Consider the following 21,368-nt stretch of genomic DNA (forward strand, 5'->3'; position numbering starts at 1 on the left):
TCATTTCATTAAGGCCAGCAGTTATTAATAAAAGGATGGTCATCTCTTTGGCCCACCTCAAGGCCAAAAAACCTTTGGATTTAATTCCAACACAACCATTTATTGTGTATATGAAGTGAATGGGTACACAAAGTCAGTGCCATTCGTTGAGGAGTTTCTATGTATCTACGGGGACCAAATAGCAGAAACAAAATCTATGAATTAAGCTCAAGGCTCAATTACTTTTTTCTGCTGACTTAAGGACAGGGAACATAAGGAACCGAAACTGTCTTTTTTTTCCCCCCACTCCCCCCCCCAAAAGACCACAATCTTGAGAGATCAAGAAATTGCCCTGGTATCCAAGTTCTCTTCTAAATAAGATAATAAAGATCATAATATCTGAGAGTGGGGTCTGAGAACTCAGTGCAAAGTCTCTTACTTTGCAGGGAGCTTAAATAACCAGCATTCAAAGTCTGCTGTAGGCATTGGGAAGATCTGGAAGGTAGAAAACACTGTAAAAACCAGACAAGAGTTCAATGTCTTTTCATGTGACTTTAATACAGTACAGTCTTCTTTATACAATTGTATGTAAAATGACTCCAAGAGAAGTCGGAAATACAGCAGGAGCTGATAGATCTCGGGGGATAAAAATGCCAGTAAGAGGAAAAAATTCCTAGGATGGTTACTTGAATTGATAATTTTTTCAAGAATAAACAGTAAACATGTTTTTCTGATTTATGGTTATCACTGGTTCTGTCTGTTTTGGTGCACACTTTGAAGCCACAGAAGACTGCATTTTATTCCAAGGAAATGGACGTCCCTGAACATAATTCCCTTTTGTTTATTCCATAGGAACCAGTCAATAGTTAATATGCCAAGACACTCCAGTCTAGCAGAAACAAAATGCTCAGGGGTAAGAGCTTCTTGGCTGCCTGTCCTGCAAACTATAAAAGGTCATCAATGCATAGACTACCTGTCATTTAAAACTTGGATCCTACTTTTCTTCATAGCTCGGCCTTAAGTATCTTTAAGTAAAATTTTCTCTTCTTCCCATCAAAGAATGAGCAGTTTTGCTTAAAGTTGCCATTCTCTAAGTTAAATTCTAAATACAATACATAATAGTTCATGAGAAAAAAAAACAATGCTTGGCAACACTTTGTTTATTCAAACTTTATGGTTAATCTTCACTTTTCCATTCCCCTTCTCTCTTAAATATGTCAAGTTTACAGTTTCAACTTCCTTCTCTTAGATTGCTTATAGACAGACAATTCCCTTAATCTACATAAGTTTGGGGTGTTTGTTAATGATAGAAGCAATCACTTCCAACTCCCCAAAAAAATTATTCCAAAAAGTATTAGTGGACAGCGTGACTGTCTCTTATTTATCCTCACAGGGATAATTAAAAAAAAAAATAACAAAAAACCAAAAAAAAAACCCCCCCACACAATTATTTTAGTCTCATGCAGACTAGATCGCATATATTTTACTGTTTATAATATTACACCAGTACAGTGCTTCTCACTAATGGGTATGCCAGCATCCCAGGTAACATCAGCAATCCTCACCCTCACATACCCATTTTACTGTTAATTTACAACCAGGCTGGAGTATAACACTGGGGACTTTGTGGCATAAGGAAGGCAAGGGAAAAGCAACTGAGATTTGTTCTTTTATCAATGAAAATTAATACTTTAGTAATCCCACTTGAATAATTCAGTGGCTTTTGAGATTTCAGTAATTCACAAACCAAAAGAAAAAAATAGAAATAACATCATGTATATACCATTTATCCTTACACCAGATCAGGCTATGGCTAGCAGAACTGGGTCTTCATGACACAAAAGCAGAAGTGTATCCCATGGTCAAGCTACTGCCGTGGAGAAATCAATTAAAGTGATGCATGTCCTTAAGTGGTATTATGTTGATATATTAATAATCACCATGGTCAATAAAAGAGATTTCTTGGGGGAAAAAAGTGAAAAAGCAATCATCAATTGATATCAATCATTGATAGCACCAAGTTTTTACGTGACAGAGGGAACCAACTTTTTCTAAGTATATCGGGAAGAAATTATGTAATAAAAATAAATAGTCCCACAATAGCAGGACCACATTAATAGGACATAAAATATCAATATTTATCTATAAAGACAGGACTCTTTGTAAGACCTAGATTCTAGTGTGGTTCATTGTGTGTCAAAATTAAAAAGCTCCTAACAAAATAATGCAAATATGGTCATTATTATTATCAACAGAAATAGTTAATAAAATCAGTTCCAAATAATTAGTTTTGTACAATTTTTTCACTCTTTGGTGAAATCTCTGCAGGCAAATGAGAGCAAGTGCCAGTTCTAAGGGAGCAACAGGAAAGGCATTTCACTTCCTAATCACAGATTCTGTCTCTGATGCCAGCCTCAATTTCCTCATTTGTGAAAATGAGAGCTGAGGGGCAGCTAGGTGGTGCAGTGGAGAGAGCACCAGCCTTGAATTCAGGAGGATCCGAGTTCAAATCTGGTCTCAGACACTTAACACTTCCTAGCTGTGTGACCCTGGGCAAGTCACTTAACCCCAGCCTCAGAAAAAGGGGGGAAAAAAAAGAAAGAAAATGAGAGCTGAACCACACAATCTCTAAGATTCTTTCCACCTCTGAAATTTTAGGATGGTTTTCTACATTAAGATGATTTAGTAGTTTTTTCTGTATTATCGACATAATATCAAACTTAAGGCCAATTACTACTGGGTTCTCAGTAGTAAAATTAAAGGGACTAACAACTGTCGGAGATCCCAACTGTCTTAACAACTCTGAAAGATTGAGTCAAAAAGTTAGCCTATTCAGGACTAAACACCTCAAAATGGTGCATACTGATTTTTATAATAATGAGATATAATTTACTTTATAGTAAAGTCAGAAGAGATTTTATTCCTATATAGCAATGACCAAAGTTTAAAAATGCTTCATAATTTACTCTATATCTATCAGGTACTTTAAAAGACCAAGCTAGAAATGAGATGAAATATAATATGTAAAGTTTCCAAGGCTGGGGTGAAAAAAGGCCCAATCCATTAAATCACAAAATTGTACGACTTGGAAGGAAAGTCAGAGGTCACTGTTTCAAAACCACAAATGCAGTATTCATGGCTTCCTAGACTAGCCAGATTGTTGATGTTTCCTGTAAACCTAAATATAAGCAAAGGTATTCAGAGGGATCTCTTCCAATGGAATACTGCCATCACTTATCAAGTGTTTATAGCCAGTGTTGGTCCATGAAGCCTTTGGTTTTATCTGCTCAACACTGTTGATATAGGCTAAAAAGTGGTTTCTGTTAAAACAACAAAAATAAATTTTAAAAAGTGGAATTTTAAGAAACTCGCCAGCAAGATTAGAAGTAGTACCTTCCCAGCTGCCAAAACACACAATATATATAGTATGTTACCCAGGAATTCCTGTTGCTACATATGATTCGAAATTAAAGTACTTTGCATATATATATATATATATATATATATATATATATATATATATATATACACATTTAAAGTACACACTTGCATTTAACATACAATTCACAGAACTCCAAATGAAATGGATTCTTTTAAGGAGGAATACAAGGATGCTTACAGATGTCTCTTATTAATGGAAGTCACTTTCTAGCCAGAAAAATTACTCTCCCCTCCAATTTGGCAATCACTCCTTTACTTACACAAAGTAACATACTTAACAGAGACAGATTTCAGTTACAGTTGTCAACTAGATTTCTTTTCACAGTCCTTAAAACCTCCTAAGGTAAAAAGGAGTAAAAGTTGCCAAGTTGTTGGCTACCAGACTCATCAGTCTGTTCAATTCTGGGTAAAAGCAGAACTCTGGAAGGCTGCCAAGTTTCCCCTCCTCTCTCCTGCTCTGGCAGGAACTCTAAGATTGTATAAGTCCCATAAACACACACACACAACATCCAAAGCAACATCTCGCTGTACTGCAGTGCAGAACACACAGTGTAATGACACCTTACAGTCCACACTAAGATACAATCACTAGAAGCACCCCATGCTTTTAGTTCTGGGTCTGGATTCACACCGTGGCAAACATTCTGGGTAGTTTTGTGCTGCTCCTCCCATGAGACTATCACTTGTGCCCCATGACTCCTTTCTAAGAAACACTTATTAACCTTTTGATTCTCATGCACACTGCTCAATTCTACAAGTTCCTTAAAAAAATGGCCCTCGGCCTGGATGTGGGAGACAATAAAAGGAAAACTGAACACCGTACCAACCCTTAGCAGACTCTGGTTGCTGCCTTTCTGTGTTCTCACAGGCAATGAGGTGAAAGAGAAATCTCAGGGAACCAACCAAGTTTCCATTAAGACCTCATTAACTCCAGTGAATTAATGAAGAGCTCTTTGGCACTTTGAGCCCCCAAGGCCTCCAGCCTTGTTGTTTTTTCCGAGGCTCTGCAAGTTCACACCAGTCTCACAGGGACTGACTGCACCAACAGCAAACAACATGCTCAGACTCCAGCTCTATTTGGTTTGGCCAGAATTGGGTTTGGGGAAGGCCTGGATCTTTCATTCATTCATTTATTTACTTTAGAGATGCTGATTAATAAAGCATAGCTCCTTAACAGGCAGGGCCCCTGAACTAAGTCTTATTTTAAACCAAGGGACTCCACACTAGCTAATTCTTTTCTTCCCCTTAAAACTTAACAGGCAACAGGTTAGTTCTGTCCGATTGTGTTTTAGGGCTGTTGCCAGTCACTGAGGTAAGGTCTGAATCCAACCAGGCCAGAGCTACCTCCAAAGCATGGACTTTTAATGAGAGACTTTGGTAATTAAGAATGGTTTGTTCCTGCACTATCCATCAATGAATCACTCGTAGTATTCCCTTTGAAGTTTCTGTCCCAAGTTTCTTTTGTAACTCAAGATGTACAATTTCTACTAAAATTAAAGATAGGTACACAAGTCTAGTTCCTTTTTGCCATCTAATAGAAGACCCTAGGTGTGGCAGGACTGCTTGGAGCTGGCTTATTTCAGAAAAGCTTTCAGAGGAACAGATATGGCTTCTGCCCAATTTCAAAACTACCATTGCTTGCTGCCTTATAGGAAACTGCTTTCTGTGACTGGAAAAAAAATAAATAAATAAAATAAAGATAAAAAATGGAACAAGTAAAAATGGATCTAGGGAATGAGAACACCTCATGGAAACTTGGGCTCCTGGAGACTCTTCAGAAGAGTACAGGGAATCCTAATTTTCTTTTTCATTTTTTCAATTTCTCAGCAGTGAGAAACATTACTGATGAGTGACTTCAGTGATTTTGTATGCACCTGAGCATCCCGAGTTAGCAGTATAGCCAGCAGTAGCAATGACCACATGCTTATTTTAAGACACTGGTTGTCTCTTACAAGGCAAACCTAATGGTTAATATTTCTCTAATGTGTCAATTACTTCTTTTGGAGACATTTTAACCAAATGTACCCAATGAGGATTCATTTCATTGCTTTGAGGACTTTCCTTGTCTCAATGATGTATGTATATGATGTGTGAGTACATTTATGCATATCAAGACAACCACAGAACTGATTTTCTTAGAACCTTATAAAACTGAGTGGATTATAAGTGAAGCCACTTAAAATGATCAGAATTAACTTTTTTTGCTAATTAAAAAAAAACAGAGTATAGCCAAACATTTGTAATATATAAAGAGCCAGCTAAGTAAGGAGTGTAAACAAAGATATCAACCATCCCTTTTATTTTATAAATTCATTTTTTAGTATCCAGAGTCAAGTTTCCTTATCTATCATGATCCTGGGGGGAAAAAAAAAAAAAAAAAAAAAAAAAAAAAAAGGATGGCATCCTTTTTTTGAAAAGAATTACAAATATCCAGTATTAAAAATTGCAATTCAAAATTAGCCTGGGCCAATACATAATTATGGTTGATGAAACTGGTGAATACTGAGGAGTGACCCAAAAGGGCAAGGACAATCAAGGTAAGGTCGAAAGTCCATTTCAACACTCAGTCCTCTCCAAGCTCTTGCAACCCACTCCTTTTGGACCATTCCTTTTCTTCAATGACCCTGTAATTCCATCCATGTGAATTTTCCTTCCCACTTCCTGAGTTACTGTGGCCAAAGCAATTCATCCCATGGGAGCCACCGTCAGGTAACTTAGCTCAATGGCTAATGCTTTGGCTCATGCTTTCCTAGAGTAGCCTTTTGAGAAGCAGGGTCACAAACTGCTATTTTAATATAGTTTATTCATTAAGGAAGGTTATAAAAATATCCTATTTACATGTGCATGTATTTGAGGCATTTGAAGAATAATCAAGAAGCCTGACGTTTAGTCTGTCAGCAGTCTGGGTTTCCATGAAAATCACCTTAAACTAAGTATGACAAAGCATTTGTCAGTTTCATTTGGAATTGGCTCAGTTATTCAAATGGAAGAGTGATAAAAATCAATTGCTTCCTTAAGCAAACAAATAAACCAAAATCTCCCAGCCACCCTCGTAATTATAAACAGGTAAGAAAAGTCTGGTCCAGGGCAGAGATCTAGCTTGCTGATTTTCAGCCTTGGAATGAATAAAACAGCGGCAAATTCCCTCTCTTCCCTGCCCCACTTCCCCCAAAAAACCAAAAAAACTAACCTAAAAAAAACTAACTGTATAGAGTAAAAACAAGACAACTCCTGATTAGGCAGTCTATACAAACTCTTTCAAGTAGTCCATGAAGTGCTCTGCAGTGACAGACTTAGGGGTACACGTTACAGGCATGGAATGTGTCCACTAGGTGAAAGCTAAGGTTAATACAGGGGGCAAAAGCCGCTGCCGGGCACGTTTGGCCTGGGCCTGTGGTCTGGCCTTCCGCTTTCCCTAAAGCACTCAGAGAACGGCTTGCCACCTGTTTTATCTGAAATGGGGTCTACGTGGTCAATGAGTGCCATTTCCACCAAATGAAACAGGACTTGGCAGGGAACTAGCATTTATCTCTCTAGTGGAGTCTGCGTGAAGTAACCCTCTAGCCCAAGAATCAATGCATTTACTGTTACTGGACATGGTTCCAAGATCTTCTACCTCCTTAATGACCAGCAAAGGTGGAGGTGAAGCACACCCTGCAACAGCCCAGCTTCCACAACAGTTTGTTTTAGATAAGACAGTGGCATTTGATAAAGGGAAAAGAGCTTAGGAGAGAGAAAAGATCCCCCAAGAAAAAGGAGGAAAGACCTGGCAGAAGCAACATAACCAACATTTGCTGATCTGTTCCCTGCACTTCCGAGGAAGCAGAGACAGACAGCAGCTGGCTGTGTGCACCGCAGGAGTGGCCATGCGCCCCTGCTGGGAGCCACCCCGCCTGGGCAGGAGTCTGGCTTCCACGTCCCAACCAAGGGCTTGGTAAGGCAGATCCTACAGCGGCACCTGCCAGGAGCTCTGATTCAGAGAGAAAATCAAAGTCTGGGGTAGGAGTTCTTCGGAGCAAAATAAAAAGGATGGCAACATGAACCGTGCTGACTTTTCCCGTCTCCCCTCACGTTTTCTTGATAGGGAATGAGCAGCATTCAAAGCCTCTTCCATCACAGCACCAGAAAGAGAATGAGCACTACCAGTAAGATCCCAAAGAGAACGATGATGGCACACCACTGCCGACGATCTGGAAGGCAGGGAGACGTGGATTAGCTTTTTTAACAAATGAGCTAATATTCCTGACTTCCTGATGACTGCTGGCTGTCAAGTCGAGGCTGGATGTGGATGCTTGGGGCAGGGGGACTTGGAGACCAGAGATCCCCTCAATCTGGCAATGCTACAAAATGTCTTGAGATACTAACATATCTTCAGACTAGATACTTCATACTAGATACCTTCAGACAGACATAGCTTCTGGTGTGAAGTGCAAGTTCTGCTGATCCCCAGAAAGGTCTTATCGTGATTTAAGTATTTATTTGCTTTGTGTTTGAAGAATCTCATTAAAACCTGAACTCAACTTCCTGCTGCTTAATTACTGTATCACTTTAAGAGAAGGATGGGTTCTTTTTTTGGTTGATATTAATGTGACAAGTGGAAAGACCACGTGTTTTAATTATTTTTGATGACTGAGTTTAATAATAGTAATGTTGCAATAAATTTATATGTGAATATATAATATTATATAAATATATAACAATATAATATAAAAATATAAAATACAAATATATGCATAAATATATATTCATTCCAAGAATCTCTTTCTTCTTAAATTCTCTGAGTCAGCACTAGGAAGCAGTGAAGGAAAGTAAATTGGTTAGAGTGGATCAGTTAAGAAAGTTTACTTATATTAACAATTGAATGATATATTTTTTTAATGTAGCTAGTGCCTAGAACATTTTCATAAGCTCAGAGTACTTTTTGGGGGAATGGAGCCAAATTTCAGGGTTGGTTATTCTTGACTTTCACAGAAAAGTTTTGAGGTATATAGGCTGTAATATGTGAATCTGGGTTTGGAAAAATGTAGAGGAAAGCTGGGGGATTTTTTTTTGTCTGCTGAACATATGGGAGGTATTAAAAATCAAAAGTGGGTCCTAAATGGCAGGGGTGTGTGCATGTGTGTGAGGGGAATGGACACTGAACACAAATCTTTCTTATTTCCACAATCTTTCTAAAGTAAGCCTGGGCTTACTTAGGAAGAGCTGGGCTAGATTTAAGCACAAATTGATCCCCTTCAACTGAATATGCTACTAAAAGTACAGAGTATTATTTTTCAAATTAAGAAAATCTGGATCTTCAGAATACAGGAAGGGGGAAAAAAAGGTTTAAATCCTTCTAAAACGTTCTGCATTAATTAGAGTAAAAAAAATTAATTTTCACTATAATTTTACTTGATTAAAATGAAGTAGGCCAGGAAAACAAATTATACCCCCAACCCCAAGTATAGCACAGTTCTTAGACAGATGATTTAGATCAAATGTTCAAAATATATACATTTCTGTTATGAGAAAACTTTCAAAATAGTTAAGAGTAAACAGGACTGCTCTGAGGCAAGTGATAGCATTCTTAAAATTTGTTTATCCATAGAAATTTTCATAATTATTTGAAAAAGGATGTTGGCTATTTATTTTTAAAGTTTCACCTTAACGTAAAAACATAACCTTTCTCAAGACACATAGTGGATATACTTCCTGCAAAAAACAGAGAAAGGAAGCCCATAAGCACACTTCCTGTTTTTTATTACCCCTGACATCCTGCTATTCTAAGGGCCCCATAGAATTCTAGTACTGTATAGTTTTTCATCTTGTGCTTTTCCATGAGTCTTTTCTTACTTATCAATCTTCTCTTCCCTCTATTCTACAGTTACATTTAGTTGGGATTTTTTAATTAAGAGAAAAATGTGTTATGCCCAAGCTAAAACAGATAAAGAATGTTCTCTTTTAAAATAATTTTCCTTTAAAAGTTGCTTCTGTGCATCATGGACTGGGCAACCTTATGCATCTGTTACTCTTGTAGACTTCTCATAACCATTTCCTGTGAGTATAAATATTTGGAGCAATCACCACATTCCTTTTTGATCTCAGGTGATCAGTTTTAATTATCTATACAGATAAGCTATCTGTATAACTCAACCATTTAGAAAAGGAAGCAATAGAGAGAGAGACAGAGACAGGCAGGCAGACAGACAGACAAGAGACTCCTCCAGCTATGTTTTTTTCAAAGGGAAAATTGAGTAAATGCATTTTGAATTGATGGAAGAAGTCAATTACCAAGGCATGGTTGGCACTAAATTTAGTGGAAATGATGGTTGATACCCTTGAAAGTTATAGGAAAATTTGAAGGGGAAAGTTTGGAAGAGGATGGGAGGAAATAAGTCTTGTTTTACAACATGTGATAATTTAAATTGAATGATGAAATCAGAAAGTATGGAGGGTTAAAAGAAGCTAAACCTTCATTCTCTAATCTTCAATCTCCTTTTCTGTTCCTTACAAATATTTCCATGTATCTTCTATTCTCAAACCCCTCGTATTCATTTGACTACCTCCAATCACTATAATCTAATTTCTCCTCTTCTCTAAGGCTAACTTCCAAGGAGCAACAAGAACAAACATTTATTAAGCATCCGCTTTTGTGCCAAAAACTGTGCTAAACACTTTACAAGTATTTCCAAGAGTATCACTTTGAAGTTACCCTTCTACAAAACCATGTATAAAATGTATTGACATTTGTTTCGAAAAACTAATTGAGCTTCTGTTTATCACAAATTTAGTCAAGAAGGAAAAAAACAACAAAGGACTAAAAGGACAGGCTAAGGATTTCCCAACCTATTTTGAGACATCCCAGCAGTATCTTCAATTATCTCAAGGGCCAATCTTAAATAGAAGGCTCTCAAGGCAAAATTTAAGTTTAAAACTCAGAGTAACCTGAAAAATACAGTCTCTACAGCATCCCTCGGAGAAGAGTATGTAAGCAGAAGATAAGTACTGTAATTTCAAAGAGGCTAGAAATCAAACAGGCTTTTCCCATCCATTTATTAACTTAAAAAAAAAAAAATCTCAGTCCTGCAAACCAACTGAACCAATTTGTTTAAATATTTAATGATGATTTTAATTACAACTTTAAATGAAATTAATCTAGACTTTGGAAGACCAAAGAATAGGCCTTTGACTTTTAGGAAGATGATAAATGTTAAGGGACAAGTGTGAGAAGAGGCAAGAAAATCTTCTCTATTACTTGTTTAAAATATTTCATCTATTCTAGCAAAGGCAAATGGAAATACAGGAAAGGTTTTCGTGGGTGATTGTGTAGAAATTGCCTCCAAATAAAAAATAACCATTAAAAAAGGAAAAAGAGAACTCCTATATCTTTTTTTGCCAAGATTATACAAGACTTCCATACTAAAATGAAAAGTTCTCATTTCCTCAACAATACATTTAAAACCTGAAAAGTATGTGACAGAAATATAAAATATAAAAACCAAGATATCTATGGCAACCAGCATTTCAAGAATTGTAAGAACAATTAATCTCTGATTCTCATTAAGATCAGTACCTACCGCTAGTCATATGGGAAACTTTTGCAAGTTTCTTCATCACGTTGTCCAGACGAGACTGTGTGCTGTCCAATTCATGAGAGAAGTCATCTAACATTCTGGGTAGAGAAATAGGTGGAAAGCACATGGTAAAAAATACAAAGAAAACCATATTGTTATAACTCACCTGACAATTAATTAAAGGTAAATCCCCCAAATCATAAGGAAGGTGAAATTTAAAAGTCTTTATGTACTTTAAAGGCATAAAATGACTTATGTTCATGCTACAAGAGATTAAACCCCTAAATGAGTCTCTTCCTTTCTCACCAGAAAAACAAAAAAAAGTTCTAACAAAATAAAACTGATTCACCAAAAGGTCAAGAATTTCAAGGGAACTTAAAAAAAAAAAAAAAAAAAAAATCAAATGAAGGTGGCCTAGCTGTACTAGATCTGAAACTATATTATAAAGCAGCAGTCATCAAAACCATTTGGTTTTGACTAAGAAACAGAGAAGTTGATCCGTGGAATAGGTTAGGTTCACAGGATAAAATAGTCAAAAACTGTAGCAATCTAGTGTTTGACAAACCCAAAGACCCTAGCTTTTGGGATAAGAATTCACTATTTGACAAAAACTGCTGGGAAAATTGGAAACTAGTATGGCAGAAACTAGGCATGGACCCATACTTAACACTGTATTCCAAGATAAGGTCAAAATGGATTCATGGTCTAGGCATAAAGAATGAGATTATAAATAAATTAAAAGAACACAGGATAGTTTACCTCTCAGATTTGTAGAGGAACAAGGAAGGAATTTGTGATCAAAGAAGAACTAGAGATCATTACTGATCACAAAATAGAAATTTTTGATTATATTAATTTAAAAAGTTTATGTACAAACAAAATTAATGCAGACAAGATTAAAAGGGAAGCGATAAACTGGGAAAACATTTTTATATTCAAAGGTTCTGATAAAGGTCTCATTTCCAAAATATATAGAGAATTGACTCAAATTTATAAGAAATCAAGCTATTCTCTATATGAACAATTTTCAGACAAAGAAATTGAAACTATTTTTATGCTACACTTATGTGAAAAGATGCTCCAAATTACTATTGATCAGAGAAATGCAAATTAAGACAACTAGAGATACCACTACTCACCTCTCAGATTGGCTAAGATGATAGGAAAAGATAATGACAAGTGTTGGAGGGGATGTGGGAAAACTGGGGACACTGATACATTGTTGATTGGAATGGATCCAACCATTCTGGTAAACAATTTGGAACTATGCTCAAAAGGTTTTCAAACTGTGCATACCCTTTGATCCAGCAGTGTTACTACTAGACTTATATAGCAAAGAGATCTTAAAGGAGGGAAAGGGACCTGTATGTACAAGAATGTTTGTGGCAGCCCTCTTTGTAGTGGCTAGAAACTGGAAAATGAATGGATGTCCATCAATTGGAGAATGGTTGAATAAATTATGGTATATGAATGTTATGGAATACTATTGTTCTGTAAGAAATGATCAACAGAATGATTTCAGAGGTTTGGAAAGACCTACATGAACTGATGCTGAGTGATGAAAGGAGCAGAACCAGGGGATCATTATACATGGCAACAAGAAGACTACACGATGATCAATTCTGATGGATGTGGCTCTCTTCAACAATGAATTGATTCAAGACCATTTCCAATTGTTTAATAATGAAAAGACCCATCTACACCCAAGGAGAGGACTATTGGAACTGAGTGTGGAACACAACATAGCATTTTTACTCTTTCTGATGTTGTTTGCTTGCATTTTGTTTTCCTTCTCAGATTTTTTTTTTTTCTTTCTAGACCTGATTTTTCTTGTGCAGCAAGATAACTATGGATATGTATACACATATTGGATTTAACATACATTTGAACATGTATTGGAATACCTGCTATCTAGGGGAAGGGGTGGGGGGGAAGGAGAGGAAAATAGGGAACAGAAGGTTTTGCAAGGGTCAGTGTTGAAAAATTACCCATGCATATATCTTGTAAATAAAAAGGTATAATAAAAAAAAATTCAGAAAAGAAAATAAAATTGATTCACATTAAGATTTGTCAGCATTCGCTAGTTGTATTACAGTTGAAGAATTAATACAGCCCAATACATTTTTCTGTGTTTTATCAGTTTTCTTGAAGTCTGCTATCCCTTCTGTCAGGCAAATAAACTATGAAGGGCTACAGTAAAAAGGCTTCTAATTATTATTAAGTGGTATGTTTAAAAAAAAAAAAAAAAAAAAAAAAACACTGGACACAGAACCAGAAGTACTGGATTTGAGAGTCACCTCAGCCACCTACTGGCTGTGAGCTTGAACAAATCACTATTTTCTGAGCCCATTTCCTCATCTGAAAAATGGGATTAATATTTGTACTTTCCCCCCTCATTAGACTATATTAGGAAATGCTTACAAAAGCCCTTAATTAGTTGTAAAACATTATTATAAGAGTGAGCTTTTATTTCAAGATTTGGAAAAGGCTCGTAGCCAAACAGCTGGTAGTAGAATATAAGCTGGTGATAGAAAAGGGCCTCACAACTCATGAAAGAGCACATGTCAATGAAGCCCATGTGAGTCATCCATAGTCAAGTTGGCAGACTTCTAGCTTTCAGGCTGCAAAGAACAAGCCAGAACAAGATTAAAAACCAACTTTGGAAATGTTTGAAAAAATAAATAAAAATACATTAAGACAAATACTGTTAATCTGTGGTTTTCTAAGTTAATATTTCTATTTGAATTTCACCTTGATGATTTAAAGGAGTTAAAAGTTGACTGTGTCACACACAATCACAATGACAGGACTTATGTATTTACTTTTATCAGAATCTCCTAGACAAGAGGAAGCATGTTAAGAGTAGAAAGAGATATAGGTAGGAAACAGGATGGGTGCCCATCAAGTGGCAAAAAGCTGAACAAACTATAGCACATGGATGGGATAGAATGTTAACGTACCCTAAGCAACAAAATGTAAGAATTCAGACACCCAGGAAGAGTTGTGTGAACTGAAGAAGTATGGAAAGAGCAATTTACATGATCATCACAATAAAGTAAAGGAAAACAATACTCAAAAGATTTGGGAATCTTGATTAATGTAATATATATCATGACTTCAGAGACCTGAAAATGAAATTTGTTTTAGCCTCTAAGTAGAGAAAGAGCTGATAGATTTTAGACATCCCAGAATGAGATGTACATTTTTTGACCAGGTCAATGAATGGGTAGTTTTGTTTTGGCTGATTATGTTTATTTATTATAAGACAGGGAGATGAGTTATTAAAAACTTCTTTAAAAAAAAAAAAAAGGAGAAAAAGATGTCAATTTACCATGAAAAATACAGACCAAAAACTTTATAAGGGGACATAAACTAGATAGTTTCATTACTAACTTTTAAAATGTAATGTACAGTTGTTGTTATTGTTGTTTTGGGGGGGGGGGGGGAAGGAGAAGGGAGAAAAATAAATGACATGTACCAGAAGTTCAGTTTCTGTTCTTTGTAATGTTTGATGAATGCACAATCACCTCTTGGCCATGAGGCAATGAGATAATACTTGGAAAAACACTTCAGAAACCTTAAAGCTTTAGATAAATGCTAGTTGCTATCATTATTATTGTTGTTACAAAAGAAAATGTTTTTCTAAAAAGGAAAGAAAAAAAGAAAGCACTGATCAGAATTTTATCACTGCAACTTAACACTGATGATCACTAGGCTAAACTGCTTTGAACCTTGTTTACTCATGAATAAAAAGCTATATTAACAATATATTTCCTTAAATGCAGCTGGTACCTAGAACGTTTTTATAAGCTCAGCGTACTTTTTTTTGGGGGGGGGGTAAGAGGTGACTTTGGGGGTTATTCTTGACTTTTACAGAAAAAAAGTTTTGAGGTATATAAGCTATAATAGGTGAATCTGGGTTTGGGAAAATGTAGAGGAAAACTGGGAGATAATTTGTCTCCTGAACATATGGAAGGTGTTAAAAATCAAAAGCAGGTCCTAAATGGCAAAGCAGGGGGGGGGGGGGGAGGGAGACGACGATGAACACAGATCTTACCTGTTTTTTTAATCTCTCTAAAGTAAGCTTGGGCTATGTGTGCCTTTAGCTATAGAAAAGCTGGGCTAAATTGTGAGCACAAATCTATCCCTTTAACTGAATACACTACTAAAAATACAAAGTATTATTTTCCAAATTAAAAAGATCTGGATCTTCAGAATACAGGAAGGAAAAAAAAAAAGGTTTAAATCCTTCTAAAAAGTTCTACAGTAATTAGAGTAAATTTTTTTAAAAATTTTCATTATTATTTTACTTGATCAAAGTGAAGTATGTAGAGATGTTTAACACAGGCCAGGAAGGCAAATTATGCCTCCTGAACTATTTTGAACCTTTGTTTATTCATGCATAAAAGCAGGAGAAGTAAATCAACTCCTTACAGGATGAGGATTAATGAAGGTGCCCCTGAAGCACTCTGCAGACCTAGAAGGCCAAAACAAATGTTGTCCCTACAGTTAGGTCCGGATTAGTGCCAAGACACATCTCTGAGTTTGCTTGATCCAAAGTTAGTTATATAAAATATGCTCTCTGGCTCCACCTCAGTGAAAATAAGCAGCATTGATTTTAAATAATGTGATCTCTTCAGAGGTATTCAGACACCATACTACAGCTAAGCCTTTATTGGAAATATGTATGTGTGTTGGGAGAGTCTCCCCATACTCCCTCCTCCAACAAACTGCCCAGCACACAGCACAGTTTCTTCCACAATGAAGGAAAAGAATAAAAATGTTTGGCTGCTTTTAGACTTTGGTCCCCTTACTAGTCCAGTCCTTTAAAGCTAAAACATAACTGGAGGACTAACTTTAACACTGTGTCCAATACTACTTTAATTCACTGGGGGTGGTGATAGTGGTGAGAGGGGTAGCATGGGAAGTAGGAGTGGGGAGCAGTGAAGAGAAAAAGAGTGAAAAGTGTCTTTCCCTGGCATAAGGAAAGACTTGGTATTTTCAGCTGCTTAGAACTTTTTGAAAAAATAGTAAATTGGAAAATTTAAGGGGAAAAACACATTTCACAGAGCTCAAATGTGCATGACAAAAACGGAATCATCTTTTTAATTAACAATTGTTTAGCTTTTACTTTGATTAAAACTTTTAAGTAATTCTTCACTCATGAAACCACTAGAGTAAGACAGGATATCCTCTCATATATTCTGGGGCACCTTTAGCTTATAATTAATTTTAGAAAATGAGGTGCTGAATAAGGATTCTATAAATAATTTGCAGAAAGTTAAAATGTGCTTTCCAGGTCACAGGTTTGGCATGTATGCAATGTCCAAGAACAGTCTCAACATGTCACACTGTATAAGGGACAGAAAATGGCCATTTAAAATTCAATTGAAGTATTTTTTTGGGGTAGTTATTTATTTAATATTTTCCCCAGTTACATTTAAAACAAAAAAAAAATTTTTACATTTGTTTTTAAAATTTTTGAGTTTTAGCTTCTCTTTTATCCCCACCCACAATTAAGAAACCACACATGAAGTTACACAGAACTTTCCATAAAATTCGTGTTGTGAAAGAAAACATCTCCCACCCTAATGCAAATAAAAACCCTCAAGATAAAAGTTTTTTATCCTGCCCTTACCTCTCTCCAGTTAGTTAATAGACAAGAGATATTAAGCATTTATTATATGCTAGACACTGCATTAAGAGATGAGAACATAAGAAAAGCAAAAACAATTTCTACCCTTTAGGTCTTCACATTCTAAGAAAGACAACATGTGAACAACTATATACAAACAAATTATGTGGTAAATAAATTGGAGCTATACAAAGATCCAAATCACTAGCACTAATGAAGACTGAAAGAGGCTGAGACTTGAAGGAGGCAGGGACAAAAAAGATTCCAGGCATGAGGGGAAAGTCAGTGCAGATTTATAAAGTCCAAAAATGGAGTGAACTTGAATTGGGCAAATGCAAGAAGGCCAGGATAACTAGATCAAACAGTATATATGGAGAAGAGATGATGAGCAAGATGTTCTCAGAAAACCTTGAATAGACTTACATAAACTGATACAAAGTGAAATGAGTAGAGTCAAGAGAATATTGTACACAATAATAGCAATACTGTATGATGATCAATTGGGAATGGTTCAATTATTATTCTCAGTAACACAATTCCAAAACAATTCTGAAGGATTTAAGATGGAAAATATTTATCTCTAGTGAAAAAAGTGATGAGTCTGAATGCAGATCAAAGCATGCTTTTTAAACTTTATTGTTCAGGGGCAGCTAGGTGGCGCAGTGGATAGAGCACCAGCCTTGAATTCAGGAGGACCCGAGTTCAAATCTGATCTCAGACACTTAACATTTCCTAGCTGTGTGACCCTGGGCAAATCACTTAACCCATGCCTCAGAAAATAAAATAAAATAAACTTTATTGTTCTTGAAATTTTTTCATTTAGTCTGTGTTTTCTTCATAACAAGACTATGTACGTTTGGAAATAGGTTTACATATATATAATCAGAATGCCTGCCTTTTCAAGGGGAAGAGGAAGAAAGGGAGAGAGAAAATTTGGAACTAAAAATAGAAAAAAAAAAAAAAAAAAAAAAAAAAAAAAAAAAACACAAAAAATGACCAAATATCAAAAATTGCTTAAACAATGTTAATTGGTAAAATCATTAAATAAATATGTATTTTTAAAAAGAGTATATGGAAATGTGTCTAATATAGGAGTGCCCACATATTGGAAGGTCAGGTAATTAAGGGCTTTCAAAGCCAAACATAATTTTATATTTGATTCAGGACGTAAGAGAGAATCACTGGAGTTGACTGAATTGAGGATTGGGGAAAAGAGATGTGGTAAGACTTTTTTTTTTTCTTTCTTTCTTTTTTTTTTTTTTCAATTTGACAGTTGAGCAGACAACAGACTAGGGTAAGGAGAGACTTAAAGTAAGGAGACCATATTATTGCAACAATCTACCATGAGTCACTGTAATGAAGGCCTGTCCCAGGGTAGTATCACAGAAGATATTGCAAAAACAAAAGTAAGGGGATTATAGCAACAAATTAGATATAGGAATGATGAGAAAAAGGGAGGAATCGAGCATACCTAGATTGTGAGCCTAGGTCACAGGGAAAATGACAGCATCCTCAAAAGTAATAAGGAAGTCAAAGAGAGGCTTAGGGAATTGGGGGGAGGGGGAGAAATTTAGTTCAATTTTGAACATGTTGAATTTGAGATGCTTCTGTGACAATCAATCTGAGGTGCCAATATGGAAATTAAAGTCTAAAGGTCAGAAGAAAGGAAAGAGATGGATAAACAGATTTGAGAATCAATTCAATCCATAGAAGCTGATGAAATCACCAGATGAAATAGTTGAGAGAGGTGGAGTGAATATGGCAGAGAAAAGGCAGCCACTTATCTGATCCCTCCCCAATCCCTCCAAACTTTACGTAATACCATAAAACAATTCTTGAAGTGGCAGGACCCACAGGAGGACAGGGTGAAATAATTTTACAGCCAAAGAAACTGAGAAGGAAAGTTCTGTCACACTGGGCTGAGAGTAGAGCACAGTCCAGGGCAGACCAGGCCCTGAAAGCCAGGAACAGGCCTTGGGGAATCACAGAATCAGCATCAGCAGCTAGTGCTTCCACAACTCTCAGCCCCTAGACAGTAAAGGGTTTGAACACTGGAAATAGGACTCTGCTGCTCTGCCCATACTCAGATCTGGATTGCTCTCCTGGGTGGCAATTCAGGCATTAGGAGAGATTTTGAGACCACAGTGAAGCAGGTACTCTCTTCCCAGTCTTAAGGCACAACAGAGTGCTTGTAGTCACTCACAGACCAGAGCACAGAGCAGGTGAGTGATTAATACACCTCTCTGTAAATCATACCACCTTGGAAGAACCGAAAACTTACAAATCCCTAGAAGTATCTCTGAAAACAGTAGCACAAAATCCCTGAATCTTGGGACAGTGACCCCACTTTAACCAAGCTTTTTTAAAAGTCAAGAAATAGAATGGAAAGATGAGCAAACAAAAAAATTCTGACCACAAAAAGTTACTATGGTGACAAGAAACATCAAAACATACTCAGAAGATAACAAAGTCAAAACTGCAGTATCCAAGCCTCCAAGAAAAATGTGAATTTAAAGAAAAAAAACTGGAGAAGAGATTTGAGACTGATACAAGAAAATCATGAAAAAAAAGTCAACAGCTTGATAAAGGAGACACATGCACAAAAAAAGCTCTGAAGAAAATAACACCTTTAAAAATAGGTCAAATGGCAAAAGAGATACAAAAAGTCAATGAGGAGAAGAATGTCTTGAAAAACAGAAATGGTCTATTGGGAAAAACAAACCAAAAAAAAGACATAAAAATTCACTAAAGAAAAAAACTTAAAGTACAGTTGGCTAAATGGAAAAGGAGGTACAAAATCTCATGGAAGAAAAAAAGTCCTTAAAAATTAGAAGTGAGCAAATAGAAGATAAGGACATCATAAGAAATCAAGTAACAATAAAACAAAACCAAAATAATGAAAAAATATAAGAAATATATCTCATTGGGAAAACAACTGACCTGGAAAATCCTGGAAGATCCAAGAGAGATAATTTAATAATTATTGGACTGCCTGAAAAGCCATGATCAAAAAATGAGGCTAGACATCATTTTTCAAGAAATTGTCAAGGAAAACTGTCCTGATATTCTAACTAGATGGCAAAAATTGAAATCTAAAGAATCCACCAATCACATCCTGAAGGAGAAACCCAAAATGAAAACTCTCAGAATATTGTAGTCAAATTACAGAGGTCTCAGGTTAATGAGAGAATACTGCAAGCAGCCAGAAAGAAACAATTCAAGTACTGTGGAGCTACAGTGAGGATAACACAAAATTTAACAGCTTCTACATTAAAGGATTAAGAGGGTTTGGAATATGATATTCTGGAGGGCAAAGGTGTTTGAATTACAACCAAGAATCACCTACTCAACAAAAGTGAGTATAATCCTTCAGGGGGAAAATGGACATTCAACAAAATAGATGCAATTGATGAAAAGACCAGAGCTGAATAAAAAATTTGATTTTCAGATACAAGATTCAAGAGAAGCATAAAAAGGTCAACAGAAAAGGTAACTTAATAAGGTTAAACTGTTTATATTCAATACTTTCAGCTCATAAAAGCATTCTCATTATAAAGCAGTTAGGAATATATGACAATGTATGTAAAAAATAAAATTAAGAGGTGAGAAAGAAGTATGCACTGAAAGAAAGGGAACAGGAGAAATAGAACGGGGTAAATTATTTTCTATAAAAAACACAATAAAAGGCTTTTACAGTGAATGTAAAAATGGGAGGGGTGAACCTTACTTTCATCAGAATTGGCTCAAAAAGGGAAAAACACATTCAATTGTTCATAGAAATCTATCTTAACCTACAAAGCAAAGTAGGAAAGGAAGAGGATAAAGAAAAAAGGCAGTGTGTATAATAGAAAGGAGGGCAGTCTGAAGGAGGCAGTAGTCAGAAGCAAAATGCTTTTGAGGAGAGATGGGAATAAAGATAAGATAGAACAGAACAGGTAGGACATAAATAGGATGCAGGGATATACATTAAGTACTCGTAACTAGGAAAAATTTTGAAGAAAATTTCTATGATAAAGGCCTCATTTCTCAAATATATAGAGGAATGAGTCAAATTTATAAAAAAAATTATAAAAATAGGATATATTCCCCAATTGATGATCACGAGATTTCAAATCATAGCTATCTATAATAATATGAAAAAGTGTTCTAAGGGGGCAGCTAGGTGGTGTAATAGATATATCACCAGCCCTGAAATCAGGAGGACTTGAGTTCAAATCTGGCCTCAGACACTAATTGTGTGACCCTGGGCAAGTCACTTAACCCCAATTGTCTCAGAAAAAAAAAAGTGTTCTAAGTCACAATTGATTAGAGGAATGTAAATTTAAACAAGTCTGGGAAACTGCCAAATACATATTAGGTCAGCTAATAAGACAGAAAAGAAGATGTTAAAGAGAATATGGGGAAAATGAAAAATTAATACACTGCTGGTGGAATTGTAAACTGATTCAACATTCTTTACAGAAATTTGGAGCAATGCCCAAAGAGCCATAGAACCATATCCTTTGACCTAGCACTACCACTAGTAGGTCTATTATCAAAAAGATACAGATACAGATACACACACACACAAAGAGAAAAGGACTTATAGGTACAAAAATATTTATAGCAGTTCCTTTCGGACAAGAAGTTGGAAATTAGGAGATGGTCATCAATTGGGAAATGGTTGAACAAATTGTGCCATGTAATTATGATGGAATACTACTGTACTCTAAGGAATAAATAGGATATTTTTCAGAAAAATCTGGAAAGACTGGAAAACT

General features: G+C 36.0%; 1 protein-coding gene across 1 annotated transcript in view; it reads right to left on the reverse strand.

Annotated features, from left to right (window-relative positions):
• Nucleotides 1-511: 511 nt before the first annotated feature.
• STX6 (syntaxin 6) overlaps nt 512-21,368 on the reverse strand; it is a 45,695-nt gene continuing 24,838 nt past the window's right edge. Inside the window, exons 7-8 of the mRNA XM_074308516.1 lie at nt 10,977-11,071; nt 512-7,610 (exon numbers count right to left, since the gene is read on the reverse strand). Of these exons, the coding sequence (XP_074164617.1) occupies nt 7,534-7,610; nt 10,977-11,071 (172 nt within the window). The 3' untranslated portion in view covers nt 512-7,533. The remainder of the gene's footprint in view (nt 7,611-10,976; nt 11,072-21,368) is intronic.

This window comes from Sminthopsis crassicaudata, chromosome 4, assembly GCF_048593235.1.
Source record: "Sminthopsis crassicaudata isolate SCR6 chromosome 4, ASM4859323v1, whole genome shotgun sequence".
Lineage (NCBI taxonomy): Eukaryota > Metazoa > Chordata > Mammalia > Dasyuromorphia > Dasyuridae > Sminthopsis > Sminthopsis crassicaudata.